This window comes from Sinocyclocheilus anshuiensis, unplaced genomic scaffold (assembly GCF_001515605.1).
Source record: "Sinocyclocheilus anshuiensis isolate Anshui unplaced genomic scaffold, SAMN03320099.WGS_v1.1 scaffold1231, whole genome shotgun sequence".
NCBI lineage: Eukaryota > Metazoa > Chordata > Actinopteri > Cypriniformes > Cyprinidae > Sinocyclocheilus > Sinocyclocheilus anshuiensis.
The window spans coordinates 1,005,269-1,019,648 of NW_015536698.1; the positions used below are offsets into that span (position 1 = coordinate 1,005,269).

Here is a 14,380-nt window from a genome sequence, read left to right on the forward strand (position 1 = left end):
GGTTTGTGACGTCACGAACCCGGGAAGTAACTTGTTGTAGTCCCTACCAGCTGTTTTTGTAGGCATTAAACCACCAGAATTTTAAAAGACGATATCTCCGTTTGCATTGAACTTTCAGCTTGGTAACTTTGAAGATATTGTTTATGCTCAAACAGCAACATTACACACTAACTAACGTTAAAAAAGTGAAATCAGAATCAACCATCCCTTTAATATATTTTTTTTGATGAATATAAAGCTCAAAAGAACAGCATTTATCAATGTTATTATTATTATTATCAATGTTGAAAAGAGTTTTGCTACTTAACATTTTTGCGGAAACTTTTTTTTCAGGATTCTTACATAAATACAGTTCAAAAGAACAGCAATTATTTGAAATAGTCTTTACTGTTGGGGCAAAAACATGAAATGTGTATAATCTCGGCTGTGGCTCACCTTAGGCTAAGCTAAGCGATTGCTAAATTAGGGTGATGCCAAGCCGCGGTCACCTCTGACGTGCTAAGTGTATTTCCTAGGGCAGAAAGTCACCATTTTATTTTGAAACCACAAATCTCAACATGCCCAAACAGACTGACTATCTGTTTGTGTCCTCCTACATTTATAGCCAGGTCTCTGAAGGATTAAACCATTTTTACTGAAAGTCAGAGAGCTCTAGGGGTTTTGGTTGAAACGGTGACCACACCTACGGAGGGGCCAAACTGGCAGGTCAAGATTTTTCTTTTGTTTGTGCGTTGTCACTAACATCCCGTCAAATGCAGGCGGTTTTGTGAAGAATACAAAGGATATGTCGTCATAGTGGTGACCAACACCTATAGAAATAATTGTGACAAATTGTATGTAATTGGGCAACTCCCATCATACATTATGTAATATTGTTAAGCTATTTATTGGCTTAAAGTATATTAGACTTTACATAAATTCAGGGAAAAAAGGAAGGGTGAAGAAGCTATTGGAAACAGTATGCTGTAAGGAGTGATGTGCCGTTTACTTTGCTATATAGGCATGTCATCTTGGAATCACACCTGCAAGTACATTTGACACAACTGCAAAAATTTTATTCAGCTTCATTCTGTTTCTTGGCATGACGCAATGCAATGCAACACTCATTTCTATTCTCCCTTCCCCCACTTAAATTTGTAAGCCCAGAATAGAGTCACTGCACAACATGTTCACGGACCGTAGACTCGACATCTCAAGAACAGGGTAAAGGAGCATCTGTCGTTTTGGCCCTCGATCGAGCTTCTCTGTGAATGCGAGCAATCCGTTCCCCGGGGCTGAAAAACGTGGGGTATGCCTAACAACTGTGTGTAGAGAATCTGCTGGTATGCAAGGCATGTGGCTGGAGCTCAGTGACACCGTAAGCCTCTCACATGGGCAAATAAGGGCTGACCACTCAGGAGAAAGAGGAGGCGCAACAACCTGCACTGCTAGACACGCCTATCAGCTACCTCATTTAAAAAAAGACGCATCTTAAAGTGTAGAGTCAACAAAACAGAAAATACAGAGAACAGCGAAAGAGGAAGATGAGATAGCAGCAAAAAAGAAAGAGAAAGTGGTAGAAAAGTAAGAAAAAACAATTGCGTGAATCACAAGATTCATTGCCATTTTGACGAACTGTGTCCATTAGCCCATTTTCAAATATTTTGTACATTTTAATGAGTAATGCAAGTTTTATTTAAACAAGCAAATTTATGTGCAGCATATTTTATATCATTAAATTGCAATATAAATATTTTTGTTCATCTGTGATTTAAGGCTATGCCATCCATTTTCATGGCAAAATCTATAGGCCTAATATAATAAATGATATTGAACTATTTATCAAAAAAAGTTAACCACTTATCATAACCAGTTTTCAGAAATAAATATTAAATTCTACATCACAGAATATGAGGATGTGTCATTCCTCTATTCTTGTTTTTACAAATTAATTATTATTTTTAAAATTATTACTCTAATTTAGTTCAACTTAGATTTACAGTACTGTTCAAACGTTTGGGGGTCAGTAAGGTTTTAAAGAAAGTGACAAAGACTTGTACATGGTTACCAAAAAAATCTATTTCAAATAAATGCTGTTCTTTTGAATTTTCTATTTAAAGAATTCCTTTAAAAAAAAAAAAAAGTATGGTTTTCACAACAATATTAAGCATCACAACTGTTTTCAACACTGATAATAATAAGAAAGGTCTTTTTTTTTAGCAGCAAATCAGCATATTACAGGGTTCTTCAAATAGCGTACTGCAGTCCGGTTCTGGAGCCCAGCTTAGTTTCAACCAGACCAGACATAATGACAGCAGTAACTACGTTTTTAAGCAATTTTTTTTTATCTAGAGACAAACACACTTCAAGTCTTTTCTGCTCTGTGCGCATTGCTTTTCTCTCCTGCTAAAGACATAAAGCACCACATTAAGAGCTACAGTGGCTGAAACATGGTGAGCAGCAAGTTATGGCGCTTTTCCACTGCATGGTACGGCACGGTATGGCTCGGTACGGTTCACTTTTGGGGGGTTTTCCACTGGGTACAGTACCTGGTACTTTTTTTTAGTACCACCTCGGTTGAGGTTCCAAGCGAACCGTACCGTTACCAAAACGTGACGTGTAAACTCTGCTGATCACTGATTGGCCGGAGAGAATCGCCGGTACCTGCGTCACTGAACTTGCGACACAAACACAAGAAAACTGCTATTTAAATCAGCACAGCCAGTGAAGGATCGAACGCAACCAAAAAATGGCTGTTTCGTGGTCTGTTGAGGAAGTACAGACGTTACTCTCGTTGATAGCAGAGGAGCGGATCCAGGTTGATGAGGTGACGCGGAATGAAAAACTTTTTCAGGAGTCACGGGAGTAGAGGCGGCGCAACTATAACGACATGTGAATAATCCCGCCCACTCTAAAGCGGTACTAAACTGCAGTGGAAACGTAAACTGAGCCGAGCCGAACTGTGCCACGCCGTACTGAGCCGTGCCGAGCAGAGTCGTACCACGCAGTGGAAAAGCGCCATTAGATAATACTTTCATTAAAAACTGCAGAAAATGAGAATGCAAAAAAAAAAAATTCTGTCTACCAGGTTTGTGATTTTTTTTTCAACATATCCGTTTTTTTTATTCTTCACATAACATTTTTTTTCATATCCCATTGGGTTCAACTGATGAAGTATTAAACCCCTTTTTTTGTAGAAAACAAAAACACCACTTCTTTGGCTCTAAGGGCCCAACGTTCTCATCTTTACTGACTATTTTGATTGTTTAGGATATTTTCTTTTGCAAATTACAACTGATGCCCAGTTGGAAATTTATAAGTATTCCAAAAAAGTATTGTCCACACCTCCGCTGGGACGAAAATATAGAGACTGGACCTGTTAGTAATTTAATTGAATTATAATTATTTCTGAAGGATCATGTGACTGAAGCTTTCAGTGTAATGGCTGCTGAAAATTCAGCTTTGCATCAAAGGAATAAATTACATTTTAAAATATATTCAAATAAAAAAAAACTGTTATTGTAATAATATTTCACAATATTGCTGTATTACTGTTTTTTTTGGTCAAATAAATGCAGTCTTGCTGAGCAAAAGAGACTTCTTTCAAAAGCATTAACAAATATCACAGACCCCAAACTTTTTAACAGTAGTGTATAATGCAACGCCTACACTAGGTTTACATTTCAAGAATGTAATTTTTCAAGCCTGTGCTTCAACTTTCTATGTTTTGGCTGCAGACATGCACCAGTAGAGCGTACCAAAATGGAAATACCAGTCTTTTTAATTTTCTAGCCAGTTTAGCATGTTTTCTCACTCCTGACATTTACCAATGCTGTTAAAATCAGAGCTCAAATACGAAGTTAGCCTGTCAGTGAGTCTTCACTGAGCTGTGGCGACTCACTGATTATTTTCTTTAAAGGGGTCATGAACTGAGAAATCAAAATTCCTTCGATCCTTTGACATATAAGAGGTCATTGTACTATAAAAACATGCTGTAAGTTTCAGAACTCAAAACTTTCTTGTTAGTCTGAAGCCCATTTGCCAAAACAACAGGTTGTGGAATGTGCCGCTTTATGACGTAATAGTGTGGCTAAACACCGCCTCTGCAGAAGATGATCAACGCCTGCTTCTACATCACTGCCTGTTTAGCCCCGCCCACCGATTCGCACATGTAGTGTAAATAACGAGAGAGGCAAATGCAGGTCTAGGCAGAAATCAAATGATAAAGATGACTCCGAAGACAAGAAGATGCTGTTCAGTGCACAGTTTTTGCATTGCATTCCTCCTGATCCTAACATTAGGAAAGAGTGCATGAACTTTATTTTTAATGAAGCACCAGACCGCGTCAGTAAGAACTTGGTCCTTTGTGCACTTCATTTTACCGCGGATTCGTTTACAAACAAAGCACGCACGATATTCAGAAAGATTGAAACTAAAAGACGATGCTGTGTGTGACTATATTGGATATTCGACTATAGTAATGTCGCACTACACAAGTGTGAATAACTCTTTTTATAATGTGGCCACTATTGCTTTGTCTGTTATTACAGATCATTTGATATGTACTGAGTATTTATGTGTTTTTATAAATCACAGCAGCATCCATCTATGAAGGCTGTCAAACATACACAACTGTTATCCAATCATAGTAGTGGGTGTTTACTTCCGAGTCTACAATCCGCTACACCTATTCAAACAGAGCGTTCTGATGTGGGGGGTCAAAACAGGACAGAAAATAGTTTTTCAGAGAATGTTTTTTTTTATGTAAACATCTTTATAACATTATAAGTGGACTATAGAGTACAGTACAACATAATAAAAAGGCAGTTCATGACCCCTTTAATTCTGGTCATGTCTTAACTAGCCACATGTCCTTGTTTTAGCTTATCTATTTGTTCTTATGCGTCTACCACAGCCCAGTGTCCAGAACCAATACTGCTCTCCCTCAAGTGCAGGCCCTGATCTTAACAGTGTAGACACAAGGATTCATCTGCATTTCATCACAATGGAATGATTAACAAAGACATGTTCGGCACCTCTGTCACACAGGCTTTAAAACCGTGGGAACATATACTGTACGACAAATTCCTCCTCAAGAAGGAAGGCTCCAAAAATAATTACAGCTATCATAACCAACAGTCAGCATATTTTAAAATCTTGACTTTAATTGTTTACTTGTCATTGACAAGCATTTCATAGTTATACAAGAACACTTTCTTTTTTTTACTTGAGGTAGTAACAGAGGTTAAAATATGTCTTCCTGCAACTTTAAAGTTGTTGATTATTATACACAGACATCACACTAACAGAAAACATGACTACACCCACTTTTACTTACAGTGACAATATATGGACGTCTATCATCAGTTCATTCAAAGATTACTTGATTTGGCCTTAGAGGAATCCAGTCAAGCCTGAAATGTTTGACTCCAAGAAAAAAAACTAGCAAAACATAAAAAAAGCCCTAAAGAAAGGTCCTTTTCACAGATTTACCAGTGCATGCACAGGCTAGAACAGCGTTAATGCCACCGCTCATCCCTATACTGTGTGCTTACTAATGCAAAAGTTAAGTCATTTTATTACCATTAACCAATATTTATAATATTGGGGAGGAAATAACAATGATCCAATTACACTACTGTTCAAAAATTTGGGGTCTGTAAGATTTTTGATCAACAAGGCTGCATTTATTTGATCAAAAATACAGTAAAAACTGAAATAGTGAAATCAAGAAAAATGTATTATTATTATTATTATTATTATTATTATCAATGTTGAAAACAGTTGTGCTGCTTAATATTTTTGTGGAAAGTGACAAATTATTGTATTATTATTGTAAGACATATAAATCTTTTGCAACATTACAAATGTCTTTACTGTCACTTCTGATCAACTCTTGCTGAATAAAAAAAACAACAACAACAACAACAACAAAAAAAACTTACTGAATGACATTTGAACAAAATTTACAAAGTTGCCATCCTGATTACAAAATGCCAAGCAGGTTATTGCATCAAATTTATTTCACAGATTTCACTAGTGTATTAATATTGTATGATTCACACACATTCAGCTGTCACACTTCTTTACACTGAAAGATGACTTGGCAAGAATTCCTGCACATGTATTTTCTCAATAGTTTTTTTATTGAATAAGTGTCAATCAGAAAATAAAGACAGCTACAGATTGTCACGCATATGTGAGAGGTGTGTATGAACTTACTGGTCTAAGAGTTGATCATATTTGGCTTGGGCATCTCTTTCTGCATTCAGTGCCCTGTCTTTCTCAATGACAGCATTATCTCGGGATTCACGAAGGTTTCTGAAAGAGTAATAAACACATTTCCTGAAACAGTACTGTACATTATGCAGCACCGGTTTAGGTTAAGTGTGCTTTAAAGACTTGACACAATATAAATAATGATCATTCATAACCTGTATTATTACATGCAATACAAACAAGCAAACCCCAGCATTCCACTGCTAACTGTTTCTGTATAATATTCCATAGTTTCACTGGTTGAATTTCCCTTTTGCGCTTTTGAGTGACCAGATATATCATAAATAAGTAATTTTGAGATGGCATAAATCCAGTTACACAGGAATTATAGTCCCACAAAAGTGGAGAAACAATGTGTCAAGTCTGTGAGCCGACATGAAACGAGATGTGCCAATTTTCAAAACAACATTAAAAGTATAATGTTGCTCTGATGCCGTGTACAGAAAATGATACTGCATTAGTGCAAAAATATGATGAAAATATAACGAAAGCATGTGGAGTTTTAATCAGATATTCTTTATTCACAGCTACTATGCTTTCAATAATCATGCATGCACTGCATCCCATCTTAAGAAACTGATTTTCTTAATTTTCTTAACAATGTTTAGAAGACAAACATAAAGACACAGACATCAGAGTTTCCCAACTTTTTAATATATACATTTGTATGGTCATTTATTATTAGGGGATGATTGTTTTTAAAAGAAAAATAAATAAATAAAAATTAGAAATATTTATATTTCCTACTGTAATTTCTATGATGTTCTAAGATTTTTTTGATGAGACTTCCATGACTGGAAATCACAATTTTAAAACTCCCTTACATCCCCAGGTTTTCTGTGGGAAACAGTCCTGTGTGTATGTGTGTGGTGTGTGTGTTAAAGCAGGGGTTTTCAAACTGTGGGTCGCGACCCACTTGTGGGTCACAGAGTGGGACAAGTTGGGTCGCACAAAGTCACTTGGCTGCAGCTAAATTTGAGTTTCAATGACACACACACTCACACAGTTCAGTCTAGGGCTGCACGATATTCCAACATTAATTATGAATTGCAATATTCTTAGTGCGATTTTTGAATCGCAATTAAGTCCGCGATTTAAAACGTGCATTGCGTGTTTTAAAGTGCGGGCGCGCACGAGTTGTAATAACAGTAAGGGTCTCAGAGCGACGTCATTATTAAAAGGCTCGATCGGTCCACATTATTAATAGGAAAAAACTCGCTCACTTCACTGCGCTGTACATTCTGCATGAGATTGCATCCACTGAAAATTCAAATGTTGCGAAAACTGTTTCAGGTATGCTAATTCATTTCTATCGTCTGTTTGAACTCAGCGCTGTTTTCGTTCCTTATGCATTTACCAATAAGGAAACTGTCTGTAAAAAGCATTTCACATGTACAGGCCGAGTGGGGCACAAACGGGGGGTTAATTGTAATTGTACGCAATTTAAACATTTCCACACCCTAGCATAACAATATTTCCTTGCCATATCATCTCTATATAGAGAAAAATGTGCCAAAGTTCACAAATCTTTTGAAGATATTGCTGAACATTTATTTAACCATTGCAAAAGTACATTTCTGACTGAAGTAAATTTGTCATCTCAGTTTTTAGTGTTTATTTAAAATGAGACATCTGTTTATTATTTCTCCCCATCCCCTATTTATTATTCGCTCTCCCCTACACACACGGAAAGAGCATGAATGCATTTTCTGTGCTGAACCTCGCGATGAGTTTAACAACACTCACAGCGGATTACAGTTCACCGGAGTGAGCGTGTTTCGAGTTTTTATAGACGTGTTTCATATTTTAACACCTGTAAACAGAAATTAAAACGTAAATATTAGTAGTGAAATTTTTCAGTTGTACTATAAAATAAAATGGTTATTTTTCTTAAATAATTAATTTCTGCCATATTATACTTTTAATTAAGATTAAGCTTAAAGTAGGCTAATGTCAATTGTTTTTTTATCTCAAATATTTTGGTGGGTCGTGAAATAGGTTATACTTGTCTAGGTGGGTCGTGGAATGGAAAAGTTTGGGAACCCCTGTGTTAAAGGATCTGTCCTTGTCCAGTCAGAGACATTAAGGCATGCTCTCACCTGTTCTCTCTCTCATACATCTCTTTAGATGCTCTCTGCAGGCTCTCGATTTCATGACTGGTCTTCATTCGAATGCGCTCCAGTTCATCACGCAGTTTGTTTTCATACTCTGTCTTATAGTGATCTCTGGTGGAGGGATGCAAACAGCACAACTGTCAAACTGTAATGACTTCACAAAAACGATTTGAGAGTCTTAATGGACCTTGAATCTCTGTTCCGAATCCAAATATAATGCCACAATACTAGAGTCACCAGATTTGGCCCATTTCTTCATATCATGCAAACTTCTTAATAGAGATCAGTGCTGTATTCTTCATAAAACTGAACTCTGAATGAATTCTCACAACTGAATAAAAATTCGGTTGAGAGCAGGGAATGTAAAAAGGAAGCAGCATCCTTATTATTTACCACACATACCTAGAAGCAACATATTTTTCATAGGCATCTTCCCTGGCCTTTTTTGTGTCTTCAAGCTGGGTCTGCAGTCTGTCCAGACGGTCTTCTTGATGAGCACAGCGCACATTAAGCTCCATGTTCTGCCTGTTTAAATATTCTTTGTCCTTCTGCATCAATGTTACAGACTGCTGCAGAGTGGCCACCTGCGGATAAAAGGAAAAAAGCAGTGAGAAAGGGTTAAAGTAAGTAACAGGAGACAATTTGTGACAGACAGATTTATGTTGACATTTGGCTACCAACTGCCCCCATGGATAGTGTGCCAGATATAAAATGTACTGTCATCCTTGTTAATGGATAATACACTTCAAATATATATTTCAAATATATAGAGGAATTGTACCTTGCTTTCTTAAACACATCATTTAAAAAGTAATAAACTGAAACATTGTTTATCATCAACTGTCAATCTCAGATCTTGATAATTTATACATGGCCCAATAAGTCAACTAAATAATTGGCCTAATGGATATGTTGATCTGTCAGTAATCTTAAGAACACATTACCTCCTTATTTAGGTCATTCCTCTCTTTTGTCAGGGCAGTGTGTGTGAGGTCCAGCATTTCCAACTTCTTCCTCAACTCTCTATCCGCCATTCATTCATTGCGGAAATCGTGGCGCCTTATGCGTGATATCAAATGCTTCCGCAGATTTATTGTATTACTATATCATTTCACCTGAGCATTGCGAATCACGCGTGTGGCCATGATAAGCGCTGAATGAATGACAGGCAGTGTTGCCAACTGCTTTCAATTGAAAGTAGCTAAAACTGGTAGCTTCTGTATATCCAAATAAGACGAATAAGATATTTCCGAAAAAAACACCTTTTAAAGCATTCAGATAGGATTAGCGGTTCAAAAGTTATTAAACATTTAAGAACAATAGTACTTTTTAGCTGTGGGCGGCTGTCTCGGTCTTTGAGGGTTAAAATAAGAGTTTACAATTTTAAATTGTAATTTATTCCTGTGATAACAAAGCTGAATTTTCAGCAGCCGTTACTCCAGACTTCAGTGTCACATGATCCTTCAAAAATCATTTTAATATGCTAATTTTTTGATTGTTTTGATTGATCGAACAGTTGCTACTAATTTTATGGAAACAGTGATAATTTATTTCAGGATTCTCTCTTTTTTTTTTTTTTTTTGGCAACAATGTAAATGTCTTTTGAATGGAGTCTACATGTGGACAGGCTATACTAAAAGTAGGGCTGACAATGGATTAAAATAATATTTTAATTAAATTATTTTTGAGCTCCATATAGCTGTGAGATTGTGTCCTGTACTCACAGCTCCTTTTTCATTCTGTGTTGCCTGCTCTTATGGTTTAAAAGGGTGCAATGCCTGTAGTAACAGCGGAGACTCACAAAGACAATGCAGGACATTCCACTCACCGTTTGATTTTGTCATAGTTCTCTCGTTTGTAGTCTCCTTCCTGAATAAGCTGCTTGGTGTCAGCAAGTTCCAGCGTGAGTCTCTGACAGCGGATTTCCAGCTCTGAGCGTGCTCTTCTCTCTTCCTCATAGCTCTGGTCGGGATATGGGAAAGCAGCAATGTATGTAAATAAGAAATAACAGTAGTAATGCCAATAAGAAAGATTATTTCACAGATGACTGGAATACTTGATTCTGCATTTATACCAGCGCAAATTAGAACAGCCAATGAAAACAGTTGACATCTTGCAACTCAAAACTGCTTAAGCTGTTAAAGCGGACTAAATGATACATATTTCACCAGAGAGAAGTCTGTCGTTTTCATCAGAATGTCCACATTTTAATTAAATCTTACGAGATCAAAACATCAGAAAAGATTAAACATATGGATGAATTGAAATGGATGAATTGTTCAAGTAAATTACATTTATAACAAACATTTAAGAGGGGGATATATATTTTTTTTCTTTCTTTTTTTTCAATTTCACACTGACTTTAAAGACTGTAGTAAAAATAGTATCCAAAAAGAGAAGAAACTTTTTTCACACCTCCATAAGTGATCTAATTTGGTTACGATGACTGTCCAGATCCTCGGTCAGGTTAGTCTTTTTCACTTGCAGCTCAGTCACAAGAGCTCTCAGAGGGTTCACAACCTCGTAGAACCGAATCTATGTGGAGGAAAAAAACACACACATATATATATATATATATACACACACACACACACACACACACACACTATAGCTTTTAAATCTGCTCAGGGTTTGTCCACAAGTTTGTTAGTGGGAGTAACCGACAGCACCAATAAATAAACCTAACAATCTTCATTCCCAACTCCAGTTGATAATTCAGTGCTTACCGCAACATATTCAGGGATGGTGAGTTTGTCCTCAGGCAGTTCCTTCAGCTCAGTGTACTTCTCCTCAGACAGCTCCACGTCCCTCAGGCTCCTGCGGAGATCACCTGCTCGATCACACAGCTGATGGTTTGTCTCTTCCAGCTGCTTCTGTCTGAGCATGATGGTGTCCATTTCCTGCTTCCTCAAGGCTTGCTGCTTCCTGCATAAGCAGAAGCCACATTCAACCCTATAAAGCCTATCATATTTGTATCATGTATCATATTTGATATATGAATTTCTACGGCCTCTAAATGACCAAGATGATCAAAACTTTGCTGAAAGACCTGTTGTGCACAATCTACTACATACTTTTTTAGCAAGTAAAAGGTATTTCAGCCTTTTTGCTGTGAAATGTTTATTAATGTTTACAAAGTAAGAATACATTTTATATTTCAAGATATTTCAAAATGAACTTTTACTGGACTGCAGCAACGTAGGTTTACCTGATTAAACACTACTTGATTAAGCATTTTCAGAAAAATCATATTAAAATGTGAGTATCAAATATGTTATATCAGGCTTTTGAGAAATGTTTATTTGTTCATCTCTCAATCATAATTGTATTGCATTGCATTATGTTTTGCATCCACAATAAAAATTACAGAGCTTTGATCATGAAACTAAGCATTTAAATATCATCTTACTAAGACAATTTTTGGAGATTCAGAGTGACAACTAAAATGTATATGCATTTTATGTAAGTAATCTGTTATTCTGTTATAGAGATCTCATTGATTTACATTACAAGCTATCAGTCTTACTTTTTGGCCATATAAATAACAACATCTGCACCAAATAGTATATTTTTGCCTCTGAATAAAAGTGAGATGTTTTTTCCTCCTCGAGTATGAGCTCCATATTCTCACTATATCATACTATATGAGCCATATATAAGCCTGATGTATCAAATATGATGCATCAAAGCATAAAACAATTATGCAAAGTGTGCAAAGTACTTTTTATTTTATATTTTGTCTAAAGCTTCAATCAAGTGTTCAATTTAATTATTATAATCATTCATTTAATTATATTCATTAGCATTTAGAATGCCATGTAAAGTGGAATGCAAATAGAGTAGGCCAAATCATTTTATTTTATTTGTGTTTAACAATAAGTAGGCGTGATTCGAAATGGCTAACGTTTTATTAGCTTAACATTTCAGGCCTGTTTTATCAGACCAAATGAAACAGCACAACTGTCAAACTGTAATGACTTCACAAAAACGATTTGAGAGTCTTAATGGACCTTGAATCTCTGTTCCGAATCCAAATATAATGCCACAATACTAGAGTCACCAGATTTGGCCCATTTCTTCATATCATGCAAACTTCTTAATAGAGATCAGTGCTGTATTCTTCATAAAACTGAACTCTGAATGAATTCTCACAACTGAATAAAAATTCGGTTGAGAGCAGGGAATGTAAAAAGGAAGCAGCATCCTTATTATTTACCACACATACCTAGAAGCAACATATTTTTCATAGGCATCTTCCCTGGCCTTTTTTGTGTCTTCAAGCTGGGTCTGCAGTCTGTCCAGACGGTCTTCTTGATGAGCACAGCGCACATTAAGCTCCATGTTCTGCCTGTTTAAATATTCTTTGTCCTTCTGCATCAATGTTACAGACTGCTGCAGAGTGGCCACCTGCGGATAAAAGGAAAAAAGCAGTGAGAAAGGGTTAAAGTAAGTAACAGGAGACAATTTGTGACAGACAGATTTATGTTGACATTTGGCTACCAACTGCCCCCATGGATAGTGTGCCAGATATAAAATGTACTGTCATCCTTGTTAATGGATAATACACTTCAAATATATATTTCAAATATATAGAGGAATTGTACCTTGCTCTCTTAAACACATCATTTAAAAAGTAATAAACTGAAACATTGTTTATCATCAACTGTCAATCTCAGATCTTGATAATTTATACATGGCCCAATAAGTCAACTAAATAATTGGCCTAATGGATATGTTGATCTGTCAGTAATCTTAAGAACACATTACCTCCTTATTTAGGTCATTCCTCTCTTTTGTCAGGGCAGTGTGTGTGAGGTCCAGCATTTCCAACTTCTTCCTCAACTCTCTCAACTCCGTTTCATTCCCATCTCTCTCTCTGTGGACTCAATAATACAGGTTATATTTGTATATATATGCACACACAACCACAGCATTAAAGGACTGAACTAATGATGGCTCTGTAAGATTTTTTAAAAATATTTTTGAAAGAAGTCTCTTAAGCTCACAAAGACTGCATTTATTTGATCAAACACCGTAAAATCAGTACCACTGTTAAATATTATTACAATTTAACCCTTAAAGACCTAGAACACTTTTGGGGCACCTGACACGCCTGCACTTTTCTTTGTTTTTAAGACCTATTCTAGCAGTCAGCATCAAGTGTCATATATCATTATAAACAGGAGAACTTGAAGTTTCAGTCTAGCTAATTTAAAGTCCCAATTTTCCTTTTGTTTTCTCTAAGAATTAACGAATTTCCAGAATTTTAAGAAAAACGCAAGCAACAATTGGGTGTTTTTTTTACTGTGTACTCAAACAGAAACTCTTGAATTTGGATTTTTTTTCTTTAGAAAGTTATATCTGGATGTTTTACACTTCCAAATAAAATTTTGTCTACATATAACATTCCCCAAGCAAGTTAAAGCCATTTATTACAATATTGTTATAGGCACTTTTCAGTGAAAAACAGGTTTATTTAGTTTACTAACAATATAGATGTGTCCAAAAAAACGTTTAGGGGGTAAAAATAATGGAATCATTGTTATATAATAACAAAACATTAAAAAAGTGACTTTTTTTCAGAGAAATATATTTTCAATCGGAGTATGAACAACAGCAAACACAAACCGTGCAGCTATTTAGTGAAAACAATTGCACAAATTGTCTTCTGCAACAAAAATACAAACAGTGCAAATGATTCACAAACTACACACAAATGAGTGAGAAATACACAGAGTGTTGTAGAAAAAATAGTGAAAATGATCTTTATGAACTATATAAGAATTATTTGCATAATATACATAATATAAATGATCGATCCGCTGGCTGTACTCTGCGTCGGAATCGATTTTACCGGGACATCACCTAGAGACGCGAAGACATAAATTCCAGTGCTTTATCCGATATGTACCGCTGTTTCATCCTTGTTTTTGGTTTGTTTTATGTCAAAGTACTCAGTCGTGTGTTTTTCTGGGCTTTTTCAGAGAGATCTCTCATGCAAATTTGTC

General features: G+C 36.1%; 1 protein-coding gene across 1 annotated transcript in view; it reads right to left on the bottom strand.

Annotated features, from left to right (window-relative positions):
* Positions 1-14,380, bottom strand: part of LOC107654845 (progesterone-induced-blocking factor 1) — a 52,832-nt gene that overhangs the window by 30,602 nt on the left and 7,850 nt on the right. Inside the window, 6 exon segments of the mRNA XM_016442120.1 lie at positions 6,202-6,300; positions 8,358-8,483; positions 8,775-8,956; positions 9,317-9,431; positions 10,201-10,334; positions 10,788-10,907. Coding sequence (XP_016297606.1) covers positions 6,202-6,300; positions 8,358-8,483; positions 8,775-8,956; positions 9,317-9,431; positions 10,201-10,334; positions 10,788-10,907 — 776 coding nt within the window.